The sequence below is a fragment of the Eutrema salsugineum genome, unplaced genomic scaffold, assembly GCF_000478725.1.
Source record: "Eutrema salsugineum unplaced genomic scaffold, Eutsalg1_0 scaffold_6, whole genome shotgun sequence".
Taxonomy (NCBI): Eukaryota; Viridiplantae; Streptophyta; class Magnoliopsida; order Brassicales; family Brassicaceae; genus Eutrema; species Eutrema salsugineum.
Genome location: NW_006256547.1, coordinates 147543 through 166199, shown reverse-complemented (window position 1 = coordinate 166199; position 18657 = coordinate 147543). Strand labels below are relative to the sequence as shown.

Sequence of the window (18657 nt, the reverse complement as noted above, 5' to 3'; positions counted from 1 at the left end):
GTGAAAAAGAGATTAACACGGTGTCGTGTCGCACCAAATAGTCCTAAAATTCATGATGATTTTATCACTGACCACATAGTGGTCAAAGTTTTGAATCAGGACCCCAACAAGGAAACAATCTTCTGCCCTACTTCCTACTCGTCTATGAGTTATGATTCATCACTTTACCAAATTGATATAGTATGATATAAATATAAGTAAATATAGTGCCAAGGTTTATAGAGATTTAAGGCAAACTAAAAAAATAGGACCTTTTTCATTTAAAAAAAAAAGTTTTCTAACAAAAAAATATAATATAATTTTAAAATCATATAAAATATTCAAAAATAAAATTTTAATCTAAAAAAACTAATTAAGACATAATCTTTCTTCCTTCTTTTTCAATAAACTTTTTCACAAAACTCTTATAATCAAGGTCCTTAACTAGTTTTCTTTCTATAGATATGATAGATAGGCCATTCAATCTTTCTTGTGACATAGTTGATTGCAACTAAGACTTTATTAACTTCAACTTTGAAAAACTTCTTTCAGCCAAGGCAACTGAAACTGGAATCATCAGCAATATCTGATAAGCAATCTATGAAATTTTTTTTCTCTTGGGCTTTAGGGTTTTGGTCTTATTTTAGGATATTATAAAGTCGATAATCTAAACAAATCTTAATCAATTTCCTAAAACTATTGGGAGAATGTAATCTTAATCTATTTCCTATATCTATTCTTTTTTTTCTCTCTTATAAACAAAAATAAGAAAACATCTTATGTAAAAAAAAGATCTCATGCCAACCATAAACCACTTAACCACCTCTTAAGAAAATGGGGGCTCTGAAAAATTAACATATTTTGGGGGCTTGAAGCGAAAGCCTTTTTCACTACATGGTAAGCACGGCTCTGAGTAAATACTATAAGATATATGTGTATATTTGTATCAGTATATGTATACGCGTGCGTGCAAGTGTGCGTTTGTGGATATAAGAATGATGCTTGAGAATGGTATTACATGCGCATATTCAAAAGAGAATTAACTCAAGGAAGCAAATATATATAACATGGGATCGAACTAGTCTATATATAACTTTTTATTATATTTTTCAAATTATCTACTAATTAACAGCATTCGAAGGCTTATTATGATCTTTTCAAAAAAATGTCGCCCGCTTTTTCTTGTTCAAAAATAGTCGTCCGCTTAAATACATTTTTCGAAGGCTTATTATGATCTTTCTTTAATTTCAAGAACATTTTTAACAATCCGACCGAGAAATCGCTTCTTTAGTTGCAGAGGGAGTGAATTAATGAGAGTCAACAACGAGTAGTCTCACTTGCCATTAAATTCAACAATCATACAAGAAATAATAATTTATTAATGTTACAAATATTAAAAGAAACATTAATCTATTCAGGTTATACTCATAATCAGCATTTTAGAACTCCAGTTTTTGTCAGTTTCTAAATCAAGTTTGATAATTAGTTGTAACGTCGCGAATTCGTGTGTTTTTCTCCGATCCGGTCAACTGTCCGATCCCCACCTAGTCACCGACATATATAACTTCTCATTGAATACATTACTGTAATTAACAAGTTAACAATATTTGCTTATTTTTTTCAGAAATCATAACTTTTCCCTGCTAATTTGTCATTTATTGTCATGAAAAATAAACAAGTCAAAGATAACTGAAAAATAAGATAGGAATACCAGATAATAAGCCAGAGGGAGAACAAGTATATATATATGGAGACGGTGGGATGCACGGGAAAGAAAAAAGAGAAAGAGAGTTAAGGTAAGTAATAATATAGAACTGAAAAGGACTTATATAAATGAAACGGTGAAATGCACGAGAACGATAACGAGATATATTATAGTCAAGCAAATACGAAGTGGTACACTCCTCTTAACAGCGGTAGTTATACGGATGCCATACGCATCACGTGAACCGGAAGAACAAAAAAAAAAAAAAAAAAACAGATTCTCTGTTACATCACTTTTTGCAATTTTGCTCGGTCTAAAGTTTTTGTATTTAAGTATGATTATGAATAGTTGAAATCTGTCAAATGTGAAATCATTTCCAACTTGAGATTATACAGCGAACATCAAAGTCTACGGATTATGTATAAGAATATGGAATCATTTGCTTATGTCTGATAAGCACTTATACTCGTCTTTATAACTCAAGATGAAACATTATTAACGGTATAACTGCTAGACATTTGTTATATGTTTTCTTTTTATATTACAAGAGCTATCAACTATATGAAAAGTGCAGATATTTATTATGTCTTACGATACAAATATTAAAATTCTGAAATAATGTTTTTTTTTTCTAGAAACAAATATAAAAGAATACTCTAAAATGAAACTAGTACGTATGAAAACAAGATGTGTTTGCATACGGAATAATAACGGGAATATGTATTATCTATATCTAATCTAAAGTTAGATATATGAAAATATATGTTATTTTTTTAGAAAAAAAAAAGGAAGAGTGTGTGTGGTGTATAAGTTGGGAGTGGAGACGAGTCTATAAAAGAGACATCTATGGGAAGAGGCTCTGCTCCACTTTTCCATCTTCTCTCACTTTCTCTATATTGACACTGTATATATCTTCCATCTCTCCTCTCTGAGTCTCTTGTTTCTCCCGAAGAATGGATTCGATCGATTTCGACAACGTCAAAGCAGAGAAAGCCAAGGCGTTGCGGCGATTCAACCGCTTCCGGAGAATCGGCCGTTTTTTTCGTGCGGCGGAGTTTTGCGTCGCGATCCTCTTCGTCTTCTGGACATTCACGCGCCTTCCCTTCGCCGTCCAAATCTCCCGAGAGTTTCTCCGCCGTATCGCCGCCGTTATATCGACTCCTCTGTTCGTCTTCCTCCTCGGGAACTGCATCGTCGTTGTTCTCCTCGCCAAATCCTCTGACCAGACAACCGGCGCCGCCGCACGCGCGGAAACCGATATCTACCAGGCGTTCGTCAGATCTGTAGAGGATCGATCCAAGCCGTCCGATGAAGATCTGACTGCAGAGGAGATCGTTTACGACGACAAACAGGTGATCCTCACTACTGATGATCATTTGAATTTGAATTCAAATCCGAATCCGATTCCAGTCGCCGGTGAGAATATTCCTCAACGCGGAAACGACCACGTCGAGATTGACTTTGACTGCGTTTCCGACGAGCCCAAGGTCTACCGGAGAAGCAAATCTGCCATACAGGGTCCAGACGATGATGATGAAGATGAGATGGTGGTGAAACCTAAATGTCTCCAGAGATCGGAGACGGAGAAGTGCAGGAAATTCGAGGACGGAGAAATAACGAAAGGGGATAAGAAGAAGAAGAATTATCCAGAGGATAACCTTAGCAACGAAGAGTTTCAGAAAACGATCGAAGCTTTCATAGCCAAACAGTTGATGTTTCGTCGCCAGGAATCTTTAGCCGTCGTTGTCCATAACAAAAGCCTAATTCATTAAATTATTACTAAAATGGCATCAGATTCTATATCCAGTTCGAATCAACAACAACAACAACAGAGTTTTGTGAAGATAGATCAAGAAATCCACTACGAAACTTAATCATATGGAATCTTATTTTTACTATTCCGTGTGTAAAATCCCCTCTCTATATTTACATGTATGTACAGTACTAATTTAGTTGCTTATTGTTGAAGATAATATAAATAGATCTTTTTTTACTTGTTGTTTTAGTGACACTTTTACTTCCTCAAGTCTAATGATACAAACTTGGAGTATAAATGTTGTCTTGTGACACTCAATATTATGTCGTTATACCACAAAAGTTTTATTGTTGTCCAAGAAACAATCAATTTAGGTCTGTCTTTTTTTTTTCTTTCTTTTTTTTTTTCCTTTTATCGTCGCATGAAACCTTCAGGGTTAACTTAAATATATAATCGGCACTTGCATTAATGAACAAACTATCTATAGTTCACAGTTAAATAAAATATTTAATTCTCAAGCCCTAGAATTCCCAACTTTTGTATGTAGGACTTCTTAAACACGAACCAATCACTTGGTCAATGAAATTTGTGTGCCTAATATATATATAGTTTATTAACTCTTACAGTTTATTTTCCTTACAGTATTTTGCTCATAATGGCGTTTCGGACTTTTACACCGACTAAGTCTCATGCCTGCAATAATTAACCATGCAAGAATATCTATGTATTCAAGAGGAATCGAGTTAATCAAACTACAGAGGCGGCAGAGCAAAGCTTTACACAATTACACAGATGCATTGTTATTTTCAAAAACAAAAATAAAAAGTCCATGCCAAAAAAGTAGCCCCGAAACTAAAGATGATTCATGATGGTCGCATGATGGTCTTCTTTATAGTGACATTTCTAGCAATTAGAGAATCTCCCTTGTTACCGTCAGATCCGTCGAAAAAAGATTCCAAGTCAGATATATGAATATGAGTCTAGATTTCATTCATAATGGTATTTGAAGAATGGCCGAGTTGGTGGACGGGTGATAGCGCCAATCAATATATGTAGCTTCCAAAGCAAATATGATTCAATAATATATTGTCTAAAATATGATGCATAGGAAAATCTAACAATCATTCTAAAAAAACTCTATAAACTGTAAAATAAGAAATAAAAGAAAATATATATGCTATTGAATATACGCTGTAAGCACATGATGTGATGTGGTTATAGCAATGCAAAACTAGATGTTGTTTACAGAAATTAACAATGGCAGTATTAAATGGAAATTTTTGGATTGGTAAAAATCGAAAAGAGTGCATACTTAATTATTTATTACTAAATTGAAGGAAACTTCATATATAATGCTTCATGGGAATGATTGATGGTCTAGTAAGTCATCTCAATGATCTCGTAGTCTTCGATTATTAGATTAAAGTAGAACGAAATTCAAATTTAAAAATAATATTAATTTGCTGAAAGCGGCCGTGTTTCTGATGGGTATTGGCACCAATCATAGTGTAATAATTTTGAATGCAAAAAGTTTTAAATTTTCACTTTTATGCAGACACCCACGCAGAAAAATTAAGAAGAAAAGTGACTTTATTTTCACTAAGTCCCGTAATCTCTGCTCAACCAAAATAAAAGTCGGTTCTTTACCCTTCTTTTTTGACAGATTTGGATTCCCTGATATTGAGCCGATCCATCTTTTGCATAATAGTACGTATTTTAAAATGATTTTGTTTGAATTTGATTTTTGTTGGGTGATTGATTGTTGCATTTAATTAATTCTTTTTGGCGGACTCTTTCAATTAGCAGCAATCATGATATTTCCACCACGAGCGGCTATTGCTATAGGTATTGTTGGATTTGTCATTAAGTAACTTTAGTAATATACCATCCAAAGGCCTTTCTTTCTTTGGTTATAACACAACGCAATTCAGAGAGAAAATTGAGTCTCTCTCTTTTTTTGGTTAGAATGCATGTAAATTTATTTCAACAAATTTTTTTTTTCCAAAATGCAACTTTTCTGAAGTTTTTACGATGTTAAGATAACAAAAGGAGTACCATGAATTAAATATAGACTAAAAACTAAACAGTTTAGTTTATAGGGCTCGTTAATAGTAGTATTAAATAAAACCAAATGTATTTTAGGTATATATATATATATATATATATATATGCGGACAAGTGTTTGTTTGTGATAAAAAAAAACTTAAAGAAAATGTGATTTTGAATGTTTCCTATTTTCCCTTCCACTTCCCTTTATATTATAACAAATTGAATTTGATGCTGAGATTTTCTTCACTCTAGCTCCTTTTAAATTTATTTTTATTAAATTTAAAACAAGGATTGATTACCTTAAATTATACAGACATTACATGTATTTTTATCTCATTATTACAGAGGAGTGCATGAGAGAAAAAGGTTAGGTTAATATGTTGACGTAAATTAAATTATCATTGACACGTACAGTTTAGCTTCCTTTTTTTCTCTTCTTTTTGATAAAGATATAGCTTCCTTTTTCTAATATCCCACATATGACATATCAACGGTCGACCGAAACGACCTAAATGATCTAAAGCTCATATCAGATATATGCACAAAAATTAGGGTAAATTTATAACTTATATATATGCTACGTGTTTATGCGCCAACGTGCCTCATATCGGACCCTGCCCACACATTGATTTGTTGCTAGAAATTATATGTTGTACACTTTTCGGTTCTTTCTAGTGTTCGATTATTTGTGTGCCTATTCTACGCAAAATACACAGAAAATAATTGGTTTCAACAATAAATCTGAGTGCCTACTTTTATAGTGTGTATCGTCGACATGCTTCAAACATAGGGTTAAAAAGGTTAAAATAAAAAAAAACATAAAGAAGACAATAAATTGATTGGACATGTGATTTGAGTACTCGGGGGTCATTAAGTAATAAAGAAGAGTCGAGGTCATAAACGACACTTGCGCAATAAACAGAGAAATACAGAACTCTAAGGACGTCTTATAACAGACAAAACTATATATGATATTTTTCGTAATAAACAAAACCATAGGGGCTCTGTATAATAAACAAAACTTTAGACTAATATATGTAAGAAGCAAATAAATATAGTAGTGGCAAATCTATGATAAACTCAGAACTCTAGGCCAAATACGTCATAATCGAAAATGAGAGGAAATAATCTGTAATTATACAAAAAAAAGGAAAATAAACGAGTCGGAATGCGATTGGTGCCACCAACCGACATAAGAAAAAGAAAAGGGGGAGTGTAGAACAGTAGAAGACTGGAGAAGGCAAACGATTCAAATCCGAGTGACGATGGAAGGCGAAACTCATCGAGTCTTCTGCGTCGGAACCGTCGATACAAAGCTTGCTGAGCTACGATTCCTTGCGGGATCAGTGCGATCAAACATCGGAGCCTTCTCCAACAACTCATCTTCCAAGGTAAAAATCACTTGATTGTTGCTGAGACGGAGCTACATATCTGGGATTTGTTCATCTTCCAACGTTTTTCATTGGAATAGCACAGGTTGAGGTTGTGATTGTGGATGTTTCGGCGAGTAGTAGTGATCATAAGGAGAAGGAGGATGTTGGGGACTTTGCATTTGCAAGCAGAGAAGAGGTTCTAGCATGGTATCCAGGATCATCAATCCCTGTGAAACTCCCCGATGATAGAGGCGAGGCAGTTGGAATGATGAGTAAATGTCTTGAGAATTTTCTCAGGCAAGCATTTGAGGATAATTCTCTTGCTGGGGCCATAGGCCTTGGCGGAAGCGGAGGAACATCGCTCATTTCATCTGCTTTTAGGTCTCTCCCGATTGGGATCCCAAAGGTCATTGTATCCACTGTGGCCAGCGGTCAGACCGAACCTTATGTTGGGACATCAGATCTGGTGTTAATTCCTTCCGTAGTAGATGTCTCCGGTATCAACAGTGTTAGTAGGGCGGTGTTTTCAAATGCTGGGGCTTCTTTTGCGGGTATGGTACTCGGGAGGCTTGAGATGTTGAGAAGCTCCCCATTTGAGAACGCGAAATGCACTGTGGGTATTACTATGTTTGGGGTAACAACTCCCTGTGTAAATGCCATTCAAGAATCACTAACTAGACAAGGTTATGAGACACTTGTGTTTCATGCTACGGGTGTCGGTGGCAGAGCAATGGAATCTTTGGTTGAACAAGGTTTTATACAGGTCTCTCTTCCATTTAATCCCTTCCATTCGCCGAGATTTTTTGTTTACTTATATAGCACTAACTAATTTTGCTCCATGATTTATGCTGTTGGTCCTTAAATTTTTTGGTTGTGGCTTTGATAATGTTTCATTTACCTGTTCTTACCTCAGGGAGTAATGGATATTACAACAACCGAGGTTGCAGACCATGTAGTTGGAGGGGTGATGGCATGTGATAGTTCCCGTTTCGATGTTATCATAGAAAAAGGGATACCGTTGGTTTTAAGTGTAGGGGCCTTAGACATGGTGAACTTTGGTAGCAAAGATACAATTCCTTCTCATTTCCAAACGAGAAAGATTCATGTCCACAATGAACAGGTGAGGAGGAATCAGTCGTTCTTCCCGCCTTTGAACTATGTTGAGTGTTTTTTTACAATAGCGTATGTTTCTGTTTTTGGCAGGTTTCTCTCATCCGAACAACAGTTGAAGAGAACAAAAAGTTTGCAAAGTTTATTGCAGATAAACTGAACGAATCAACTTCAAAAGTGAGGGTTTGCCTTCCAGAGAAAGGTGTCTCAGCACTGGATGCTCCAGGGAAGCCTTTCTGTGATCCAGAAGCCAGTGGTGCTCTCATAAATGAACTGCAGAGGCTTATTCAAGCAAGTGAAGACAGGCAGGTATTTCCTTATTTTTCAGTAAAACAAATGGCAAAAAGTAGACGAGAGCGTCATGTCTGTCTTTACTTGCTTAAAAAAGCCTCTGCTTTTAGGGAATTGAAATGTTGCGTATTTTGACAGGTCAATATATATTCTCATCACATCAATGACCCTGAGTTTGCAGAGGCATTGGTTGCTTCGTTTCTCGAGATCTGTCCGAAAACCTACGCACAAAGTAAACCCTCTGAGACGGCCTCAACAAAACCTAGCACTGGAGAGCCTAAGGATGGACATGTTTCTAAGATGAGGTCGAGGCCTGAAAGAATTCCATACAGTCCCAAAGATTTCCCCAATGCAAAACCAGGTTCCTTTTGTCCTTCCTAATTATACTGTTCAATTGGTATTTCGAGTCATTTTGATATGGAGTTGCATGTTATTAAGCTTAGTTATCATCATTGGCTTCAGATACCGTGGAACGAACTCAGACCATTTTGGGACGGCTAAGAGATCAAATAGAGAAGGGAATACCAATAATTGGGGGAGGTGCTGGTACGGGAATATCTGCAAAGTTTGAGGAAGCTGGTGGGATTGATTTGATAGTGATATACAACTCTGGACGTTTCCGGATGGCTGGAAGAGGATCCTTGGCAGGCTTGCTTCCATTTGCTGATGCCAATGCAGTCGTGCTTGAAATGGCAAATGAAGTTTTGCCCGTCAGTGTCGTTACTCACTCCCATCAATCAGTCATTCACACAAAATGAGAGCAGAAGAAGCTTGCATCTCTTTCCAGTTGCACTATTCATGCAGTTCTCTCTCTAAGACCTGTTTTCTTATGTCGAATCCAACTTGCAGGTAGTGAAGGCGGTGCCTGTTCTTGCTGGGGTATGCGCAACCGATCCATTTCGGCGTATGGACTATTTTCTGAAGCAGTTGGAGTCCATTGGGTTCGTTGGGGTCCAGAACTTTCCAACTGTTGGGCTATTTGATGGTAATTTTAGACAAAATCTTGAGGAGACGGGAATGGGATATGGGTAGGCTACAAAAACAAAACCTTTTCATTTTCAAGAATCATATTTTTTTTGTATCTATCCCCTATAATGCTTAAATTTATACAAACCAAACTTTTGTGCTGTTGCAGACTGGAAGTTGAAATGATCTCAAAAGCGCATAAAATGGGGCTGTTGACCACTCCATATGCTTTCAACCCAAAAGAAGGAGAAGAAATGGCGAAGGCAGGAGCTGATATAATAGTAGCACACATGGGTCTAACGACATCTGGAACTATTGGGGCGCAAACCGCAGTGTCGATGGAAGAAAGCGTTGTTCGCGTACAAGCTATAGCAGATGCTGCTCGTAGATTCAACCCGGACATTATAGTGCTCTGCCACGGAGGTATAGTTACTTGTCGAATCCAACACTTACGGTTTGGTAAGAGTTTTGTCGTAGCAAGAATTTTTTTTTGTATGTAGGTCCGATATCGGGTCCAGAGGAAGCAGAGTTTGTGTTGAAGAGAACAAAGGGTTGTGTCCATGGCTTCTATGGAGCATCAAGCATGGAAAGGCTACCTGTGGAGCTAGCTATAACAAGCACTGTCAAGAGATACAAATCCATAGCGATCAAGTGAAGTCAAGATAGTAAAGCTTTTTTTTTTTTTTATCTTGGCATGTGTTGTTTCTGTGGCAGATGTTTCCGTTCGATTGCATAATATTTTTTCGTTTTGGCTTCGCTTGTTTACTATCTCTACTTCTGTACTACAACACCTTTACTTATTTTAACATTTTGTCCATAGGTTTCACAGAAAGCTAACTCTTATTTTAATATTTACCCGAAGGATCCAGCTAACACAAATCGATCATTTTCCCCTGTTTTTCAACTCCCCGGCAGACGAATTAAAGTTTTTCCGGCGAGAGTATCGGTAAAATCAATGAAATTGAACAAAACGTTCTCGCGTCCAACGGCCAAATTATTTGACCATTTGTAATGATCGAAATCTTAAATGGGCATTTAATAATGGGCCAATAAGTAAGCCCAATAACAGTTGTTATCTCCATCGAATTTGGGTCGGCGTAATTAAAGTGTTAAGCAACTCAGACGAAAAAGAAATGTAACGGCCGCCAAACCAGACGAAAAAACAAAAACATGGATTTACTAAAGTGGTTTTTGGAAACTTGTTAAAGCAACATATCTGCATTTAATGGATGATGCTACTTGAAGGTTAAAAATTCAGTCATCTGGTGGCTAGCTGTTGGTTACGTTCCGAATTTGAGTCTCTTAGCTCTGGGGAAGTCGGGTGCAACATCGGTCCCCAACCTTTTAGAGCGGTCGTGAAGATATAAGCAACTCTCGCCAAGCTTACACCCTCTGCCTCTACCAAAATACTTGCACGGTTTCTGAAACCTAACCTTTACTAGCTTCTTCTTCTTCTTCTTCTTATTGTTATTACTATTATTATCAACCCTTGCTTTGTAGTTGTTAGTTTCATTTGTCCCCGGAGCAACCCCCCCGTGTTCCCTAATAAGGTTCTTGAAATAGTCCAGATTTCTTACGGGTTGTTTTGCAGAAACCCCATCATCCTGGTTTATGTTCGTCATCGGGTATGCACCGTTCCGGATTTGAGCATCAGTTATAGTTTGCGCTGATTCCAGTACCCTCTTCATATCCCAAGTGCTGGAAGTGGAAATGATTAGGGATTGAGAGTCCGGGTTTGGTACAGTCTTTTGATCCGACACTAGAACATCATCAACTGAGCTTGGTTTCAAGGAATCTTCAAGTCCTGACAATGGATAAGTGTGAAAAACCAGGGGAGGTTTCTGGAGGTTAAGGTTCATTGGTAAAGCACTGGACTGAACAGAAACAGGGACAATATGCGGAACACCATTTCCACCAGGCTGGGTAACAGGTTCAGGAGGTGGGTTTCCATCCATGGCTGAGGAGGTGAGAACAAGTCTAGGTTGGGTGGTGATAGTGGTGTGAGTTTTATTCCCAGTTCCAAGCGGTTTACCTGTAGTGTCATTCATCATCAGGTTCTTGATCAATTTCGGGTCACTGAGGAACTTGACGAGTAAATCAGCATCGACCAGACTCTCTTGTTCCTTTGTTTTCATCAACAACGCAGACAGAGCAGCCAGAGTCAAGTCTTCTGGTCCAAGTCCAAAAACAGCTGCAGGGGATTTGGAGCTGTGAGAAGGTTCAAAAGAAATAGGTTCACATTCGTCCTCATCTTCAATGGGAGTGAGACGTATGTTGGGAGTTTTGCTGTCGTCATAGCTTTCATCTTCTACAGCCGGTGAAACCAAAGGACTACGTGGAAACAGAGAATGTGTTAGTTAATTAGTGATAAAAATTAGCCTATTGCAATTATCTTAATTTTCAGGGTTTTTCTTTTTAGGAAAAATTTACCGGCTAGGGATGAGAGAGCGGTGTGGATAGAAAGCTTCCAAAACTTTTGCAATCCTCAAATTTTCACAACGGGTTTCTGTACTCTCTCCACCACTTGCAACAAGCATATCATCATTGAGAATAAACTGCTTTGGCATAAATAAATAACTATCTCAGGGGGGAGATTTAAAACACACTTAAATGCATTGTTTGCTATTCAAACAAAAAAATAAAAAAAAGAATGATCTTGATTACTTTTCGTGGGTGTTTCCATTTAATCCGGGGAATATGTGACATGTTACGCCTCGTTTCATATTCATTTCCTTGAGATCTTTGAGTTGGAAGATTCGATGCCTTTGGTTTGCTTGTTGTTTGAGGCGCAACTTTCGAAGGACAATCTTCTGTTCGAAACATCATCACCTGTTGATATATATACATATACGTACTTAATTAGTTAGTAACCAAATAATCTCACTATGTCCTCAGCCTCTTTATCTAACTAGAGCAACAAAACAGTCCATTTTTCAGGATCTTAAAAGTTGCCAAACTTAATCTGCAAATACAAATAGTTTTTGTATACCCCTCCAAAAAGGTAAACCCTATATTTTTCATTAAAGTTGGTTCCTTTACTTCCTTGAAGAAGGATGAACATGTACACTGTATAGGATTCTCTTCGTTAGAATTAAAAAATTATATGAAAATTAAATTATTAAATCAACCAAGTCACAAATCAATTCCTTTGTTGACCATTGTTGATATTTTAAGGTTCAATGAGTGAGTGGGTAATAAATTATTTCACACATAAGATAAGAAGAAGGGAGAGAGATCGTCGACGAAAACATCCAACTCTTTTAAAGGAAGATGACGGTGGCTATACCTGACAAAGCATACTATCTGATGGCCATGAAACCCTCGATTTCTTCATTGTATTAAACCAAGTATCTCTCGACTAACCAATCGGGAAATCGATTTCCTTTGTCTGTTAAAATCAAATCAATAACCACTTTTCAGATTCAAAACGAAACGAGCAATCCGATTTTCCAATAGACCAGCACTATCCAAGCCTCAACGAGTCCGAAAGTCGTCTGCTAAAGAGGAAGAAGAGACGTCGGCGAAACGGTTTGTGTGGGAGAGAAAACCCTATAAAAAAATATTGACTATTTGACTTTACAGTGAAGAATATAAAAATAATGATAGGGGCCCTTCCCATTCCTAATCATACTCTTCTAATGTTGACGTATAATTAAGTCTCTCCACGACTCAATTTACAATTCCCAATTTAACAAAAATTCTTATTTAATACCACTAATAAGTAATAAACTTTCTTTTTTGAACGTTACGTTTTCTGCGAAACTTACCTATTTTGTATGTATTTACGCTTTAGCGGCTCGTTGGTGCTTGAGCGTCGGTCGGTCAAGCAATTCACTGGGTTATAAATAAATTTTACTTATAGCTTAGGGCCATCAATCTATATATTCAAGCCCACTAATATTGGGACTGCGCTTCGAAGCCCATAGTGGTACCAGCAAGGCCCAATAGATATAGATAACATAATAAAACTAATCGTGAACGGTCAACGCTTGCCGGGGATTTGCCAAACAGGTACGTCTTTACGTAGCCTTACAGAATCATCTATTAAATTACCAAATTAACCATCTCTCGGTCATGAAGCAGACAGAAAGCACAAGCTCTCTGTCTCTCTCTCACCTTCGTAATCGTCCATGGCCTATATAAGTAATGGAACCAGTCGGAGCTTAATAAAAAGGAATCAAACAGAAAGGCCATCGTGCACCTCACCTCTCTCCATTCCTCCTGATCCGATCTGACTCCACCAACCATCAATGGCGTCCGAAGACAAAGTGTCCAGATCCGAAGCTGAGACCACTCCAAACGGTGGTTCTTCTGAGATGAGGAAGATTGCACTGGTAACCGGAATCACGGGGCAGGATGGATCATACCTGACGGAGTTCCTGCTGGGGAAAGGCTATGAAGTTCACGGGCTTATCAGACGATCGTCAAATTACAACACGCAGCGAATCAACCATATCTACGTGGATCCCCACAATGTGAACAAAGCTCGCATGAAGCTCCACTACGCCGATCTCTCAGACGCCTCCTCGCTCCGGCGCTGGCTCGACGTGATCAAGCCAGACGAGGTTTACAACCTTGCTGCTCAGTCGCATGTGGCCGTCTCCTTCGAGATCCCTGACTACACCGCCGATGTCGTCGCCACTGGAGCTCTCCGCCTCCTGGAGGCTGTCAGATCTCACATCTCCGACAATGGCCGCAACATCAAGTACTACCAGGCCGGATCCTCGGAGATGTTCGGGTCAACTCCTCCTCCGCAATCTGAGACCACGCCCTTTCACCCTCGATCTCCCTACGCTGCCTCCAAATGCGCCGCTCACTGGTACACCGTCAATTACAGGGAAGCTTACGGCCTCTACGCCTGCAACGGCATCCTCTTCAACCACGAGTCTCCTCGCCGTGGAGAGAACTTCGTGACCAGGAAGATAACCAGGGCCTTGGGCAGGATCAAGGTCGGATTGCAGACCAAGCTCTTCCTGGGAAACATACAGGCCTCGAGAGACTGGGGATTCGCTGGGGACTACGTCGAGGCAATGTGGCTCATGCTCCAGCAGGAGAAACCAGATGACTACGTGGTCGCAACTGAGGAATCACACACCGTCGAGGAGTTTCTGGAGGTGTCCTTCGGCTACGTCGGGCTCAACTGGAGAGACCATGTTGAGATCGACAAGAGGTACTTCAGGCCAACGGAGGTCGACAATCTCAAAGGAGACGCAACCAAGGCTAAGCAGGTGTTGAAGTGGACCCCTAAAGTAGGGTTCGAGCAGCTCGTCAAGATGATGGTCGACGAAGATCTCGACATGGCTAAGAGGGAGAAAGTCCTCGTCGATGCTGGTTACATGGACGCTCAGCAGCAACCTTAATCTCCTCTCGAGCTGCCCGTCCCAGCCAAAACAAAAAAAAAAGAGTCCCATCATCATTATCTGCCCCTTCCTTCCTACCCTTTTTTTCTTTTCTTGGTTGTTGTTATTGGACGATCTAATTCTGTTTCAAAGTTTTTCCATTTCTTGTTTCCTCTTTTCTTGTTTCAAGTTGTTCAACTCGATCCACTGTGGATTTTGTATCATCATAAGCAAAAACAAAGCGCATTACATATATATATATGAATTTTCCTATGAAACTCACTCAGATAAATAAACTAAAGCAAAAAAGTATGAAAAATAATAAAATGACAAAAGAAAACAGAGATTCACAGCAAAAGAAGATCGATCAATCAATAGCATCATCATCATCATCATCCGTGCAGAATTAAAACAGTGCAGAAAATCTACCAATTCACCAATCTATATCTATGGTTACGGACACTTATGCCTCCTGTTTAGAAGACAGAGTAGTATTTATACTGACCGAATCAGGTGGTGTAAGAGCAAAGGGCGTCACTGTTGACCTTAGAGATTCAGGTCCCTCAGAATTAATTCTCTTACATAATGTATCGCAGTTGCTTATCACCTCCGTCAACCTTCCTTTAAGCTCCCCAAGCTCCACCTGCAACCCATGAACTAAAAGTATCTCCACCGGTTAATTAAGTGGAGAATGCAGTCCCATCTATCTTGTACACTGAGACAATATCTAGGTACCTTGAGATAAATGCTGGGAAGTTGTCCTCATTGCAGAAACTGAGTGGTTAAACCTCTGTACAAGTTTAGTCGCCAAAGCATCTGCCACTTCTATCTTGTTTTCTATATCTTCCTATATTACATGATGCAGCAAGTTATATTTCATCTCCCTTAACATAGCTACACCAAGGTGTTACAAAACCAAAATTTTGAGAAGAAAAACGGATTTCTCAGTTGCAAGTCACACAAATATTGAGCCTAAGAAAATGGGAATCATTTCCCAATGATAAAAGGCAGACCTGTCTCTTGGTTATTTCTTGAGCTTTGCTCTCTTGCCATTCACGGTAGATGGAGAAGAGCTCTACAAGTATCTGAGGATCCACAGTATCTGGGAAACAGTTGATAATTACAGCAAGAAATTAGACTGGGAAAAAAGGAGAGGTTTATGATCAAAACCGAAAACAAAAGCAAAAATATTTCTTCTCTGAATCAGTTCTCTAATTTAAGCAATTGTTCACCAATATGTTACACAAAAAATAATAACATATCCGTCTGACTAAAATAATCGCGGCGGGTTCAGAAAACAAATAGATATCAAACTCACTGGAAGAGGAACTCGACAAAGCTTTTCTCACTAAGATGTCCGTTAAGCTACTTTCCGTGGGAGGTGACTTCAATATCGGTGTGCTCTGCAAATAACAGGAAAACCCATCAACAAGGTATTATCTAAATATAGATTAAGCAAAAAACCCTAATTTCGATCTGGACGAACTCGAAAACCAGAATAAAAAAAAAAAAGGGAGTAACTCACAACTGTGAGAGATTTAAGATTCTCGAGAACGGGATCGACTATTTCGGATCGATGAGAGATGGTCGTAATCACATCTCCACCTCTCTTTTCCTGAAAGCCCATGAAAAGTAATTCAATATAGAGAATCGGAGGACTAACCAGGATGGCTCAAGGATCAAATCGCGAATTGTCAAATTACCTGAGCGCCTAACAGCGTTGAATCTGATGCTCCCATATGATTCACAACCGCCGAACAAACTTCTGAGAAGAAATTTTATCCAAAACTTGGAATCAGCTGGTCGGGAGAATCAAAGGAGAGAATTCTTCAACTTACAATCCGCCAAAGGAGGAGGAGGAGGAGAAAGCAAGATGACGTTTCGGGCATTTGCAAGCCAACAGCGTGCCGTTTTAAGGCGGATATATGTTATCAAACAGATGCACGAAACGGCACATCGTCGGATAATTTAGATTGGGGAGACAAAGCATGAGTAACACAAAGTCACAAACCATGCTTTACCGCGCATGGTAGACAAAGCCCATATAAAATGTGCCCACCTTGAGCCCACTTTATCTACTAAGTATGTAAATAGTAAATACCTTCTTTTGGAAAACATTTTATATATAAAAAAAAAAAAAAAAAAAACAAAGTTACTGATACATTATATGAAACCCCAGTAAGTGTAGAGTATATATATCTTATTCGACTCTCACCTTCTGTTTAACCATCGAAAATATATTCCTTGAATTTATAAGGACCATATTCCATATATATAAATCTACATTACGACGACGTCTCTTATGCATGCATGCATAGAACGGTTTATATGCTATAATAAGACCTCAAAAAGCCAATTTAGTCTTGGCCACTCATCAAGAATTGAGTCGCCACGAACTTATCAAGCGATCTCCAATCCGTGATCCTCTTCTCATCTTCCAGCGCGCGTGTACTCTGACGTGCCATTTCTGGTAACTTGTCTGAGGGAAGAGAGGGGCTCTCTAGTTGAGGAAGCTGAGAGAATTGATCATCGTCGATGGAGTGAAGGTGCATAGAGCCCAAGTCTTCATCATCGACGATGTGCTTAAACGGTACTGTGACGGCGAAATCAGTGTTATGTTTGGCACGCTTTAAGACGTTCTTGTCGAGAGGTTCCAAGAGGGTAGCGTCGTAGAAGAAGCAGTTTGGATCCCAAAGTCGTTGTCTTCTTTTTGTCGGGACGGTCGATCGTTTCTTAAATGCTCTACACACTACCCATCCTTCTTCCTGCTTCACCATTTATAATCCACATCATTCAATAACTGGGTTTTTTTTTTTGTTCATTTACATTTCGGACCAAGAAAGAGACACGCGCGCACAAAATTAGAGCCTACATATACATGAATTAGAACACTTGATTTTTTTAAATAGGGGGGGGGGGGGGGGGGGGGGCTAGTTATAACTTATAATATGGTCTAAAACGGTGAAAACTGGTATATAAGTTGATAGAAAAAGTAGTGCGAGAAATTAATTAATAAGAATTGGATAAATAGGGGTGTTATTTACCTGTGGAGGAGAGTAATTCTGGTGGGACTCGAGGCTGTAGTATTCGTGGATGATCCAATCGGATTTTTGGCCGTTAGGAGCTCGACCACGGTAAAAGACAAGAGTCTTTCTCATACCGATAAGTTTGGAGTTGAGGTAAACGGCCTTGTCCCGGCCCGTGGCTTTCCAGAAACCGGCCACGGTGGCTCGGTTAGTCCTCGTCCCTGTCGGATACTTCTTGTCTTTGTGGCTGAAGAAGTACCACTCCTTCTGTTCGTACCCTATCTTACATCTCTCTACACGTATAACCAGTATATGATCATATATATATATAGGTTGCGCATATAACTCTTTCAGATTACAAATTCTATGATTAGCATTATGTGGATCTACAGTTTTGATAGCACATGGCGTGGGTGATGGTTTAATTTCCTTGCTTGGATCGGATATGTAATTGGTGTCGGTTTATTCATGAGTTATCAAAACCCTAATTTCCCCTTTGACCTGTCTAGATGTAGTCTTACTTATAGACTAGATATATGTATACATGTATACGTATATATATACATATTATATTGGATTGTGAAGTATACAGGAGAGAGAGAGAGATATACCTTGTAAATCCCATGGTTCGATCTTGTAGAGATCAATTTCTCTGATTACGTCGAGATCAATCTTTTGGGATGCGACTTTCTTCTTGAGATAATATCCAACAAGCTCTTCGTCTGTCGGATGAAACCTAAACCCAGGCGGTACACTAGACGACTCTTGATCCAACCCCATCATCTCTTGATAATATCTTCAATTAAGTGTTTATATTTCGTGGTTTCTTCTTGATCGAAGACAGATCGATCATAGAAGAAACCTTGAGCGACTCAAAAACAGAATGAAAGTCGTAGCGAAGACATTAATTAGGTATAGAAAAGAAAGACATGGACTGTCCACTAAAATGACGACGTGTGTGTGTTTAGACTTCAGATCGAGTGTAATCATATGCTCATTTCGCGTTGGCCTCACTCACCACCACTTCATCTCTGCGTGTGTATATATATGCACATGTATTTAT

General features: G+C 38.7%; 6 protein-coding genes across 6 annotated transcripts; 3 read left to right on the top strand and 3 right to left on the bottom strand.

The window, feature by feature from the left end:
• The first annotated feature begins 2524 nt into the window (after window positions 1-2524).
• Window positions 2525-3677, top strand: LOC18012858. The gene has a single exon (XM_006393774.2). The coding sequence runs from the start codon at window positions 2638-2640 to the stop codon at window positions 3454-3456; it is 819 nt and encodes a 272-aa protein (XP_006393836.1). The 5' UTR covers window positions 2525-2637; the 3' UTR covers window positions 3457-3677.
• Window positions 3678-6687: 3010 nt separating this feature from the next.
• Window positions 6688-10052, top strand: LOC18013233 (UPF0261 protein y4oU). The gene is made up of 9 exons (XM_006393773.2): window positions 6688-6880; window positions 6966-7625; window positions 7776-7982; window positions 8066-8281; window positions 8402-8624; window positions 8726-8973; window positions 9113-9291; window positions 9399-9652; window positions 9730-10052. The coding sequence occupies exons 1-9, from the start codon at window positions 6755-6757 to the stop codon at window positions 9882-9884; spliced, it is 2268 nt and encodes a 755-aa protein (XP_006393835.1). The 5' UTR covers window positions 6688-6754; the 3' UTR covers window positions 9885-10052.
• A 337-nt stretch (window positions 10053-10389) lies between these two features.
• Window positions 10390-12959, bottom strand: LOC18012702 (zinc finger CCCH domain-containing protein 68). Its single transcript, XM_006393772.2, has 4 exons — window positions 12516-12959; window positions 11894-12058; window positions 11660-11784; window positions 10390-11560 (listed from the first exon to the last, which is right to left on the bottom strand). The coding sequence occupies exons 1-4, from the start codon at window positions 12561-12563 to the stop codon at window positions 10510-10512; spliced, it is 1389 nt and encodes a 462-aa protein (XP_006393834.1). The 5' UTR covers window positions 12564-12959; the 3' UTR covers window positions 10390-10509.
• Window positions 12960-13065: 106 nt separating this feature from the next.
• LOC112083529 (GDP-mannose 4,6 dehydratase 1) lies at window positions 13066-14792 on the top strand. Its single transcript, XM_024151608.1, has one exon. The coding sequence runs from the start codon at window positions 13480-13482 to the stop codon at window positions 14587-14589; it is 1110 nt and encodes a 369-aa protein (XP_024007376.1). The 5' UTR covers window positions 13066-13479; the 3' UTR covers window positions 14590-14792.
• On the bottom strand, window positions 14460-16451 carry LOC18013140. The gene is made up of 7 exons (XM_006393769.2): window positions 16272-16451; window positions 16094-16183; window positions 15887-15971; window positions 15582-15670; window positions 15304-15415; window positions 15074-15225; window positions 14460-14775 (listed from the first exon to the last, which is right to left on the bottom strand). The coding sequence occupies exons 1-7, from the start codon at window positions 16305-16307 to the stop codon at window positions 14716-14718; spliced, it is 624 nt and encodes a 207-aa protein (XP_006393831.2). The 5' UTR covers window positions 16308-16451; the 3' UTR covers window positions 14460-14715.
• Window positions 16452-16925: 474 nt separating this feature from the next.
• On the bottom strand, window positions 16926-18468 carry LOC18013111 (NAC domain-containing protein 105). Its single transcript, XM_006393768.2, has 3 exons — window positions 18206-18468; window positions 17613-17887; window positions 16926-17333 (listed from the first exon to the last, which is right to left on the bottom strand). The coding sequence occupies exons 1-3, from the start codon at window positions 18375-18377 to the stop codon at window positions 16926-16928; spliced, it is 855 nt and encodes a 284-aa protein (XP_006393830.1). The 5' UTR covers window positions 18378-18468.
• Window positions 18469-18657: the final 189 nt, after the last annotated feature.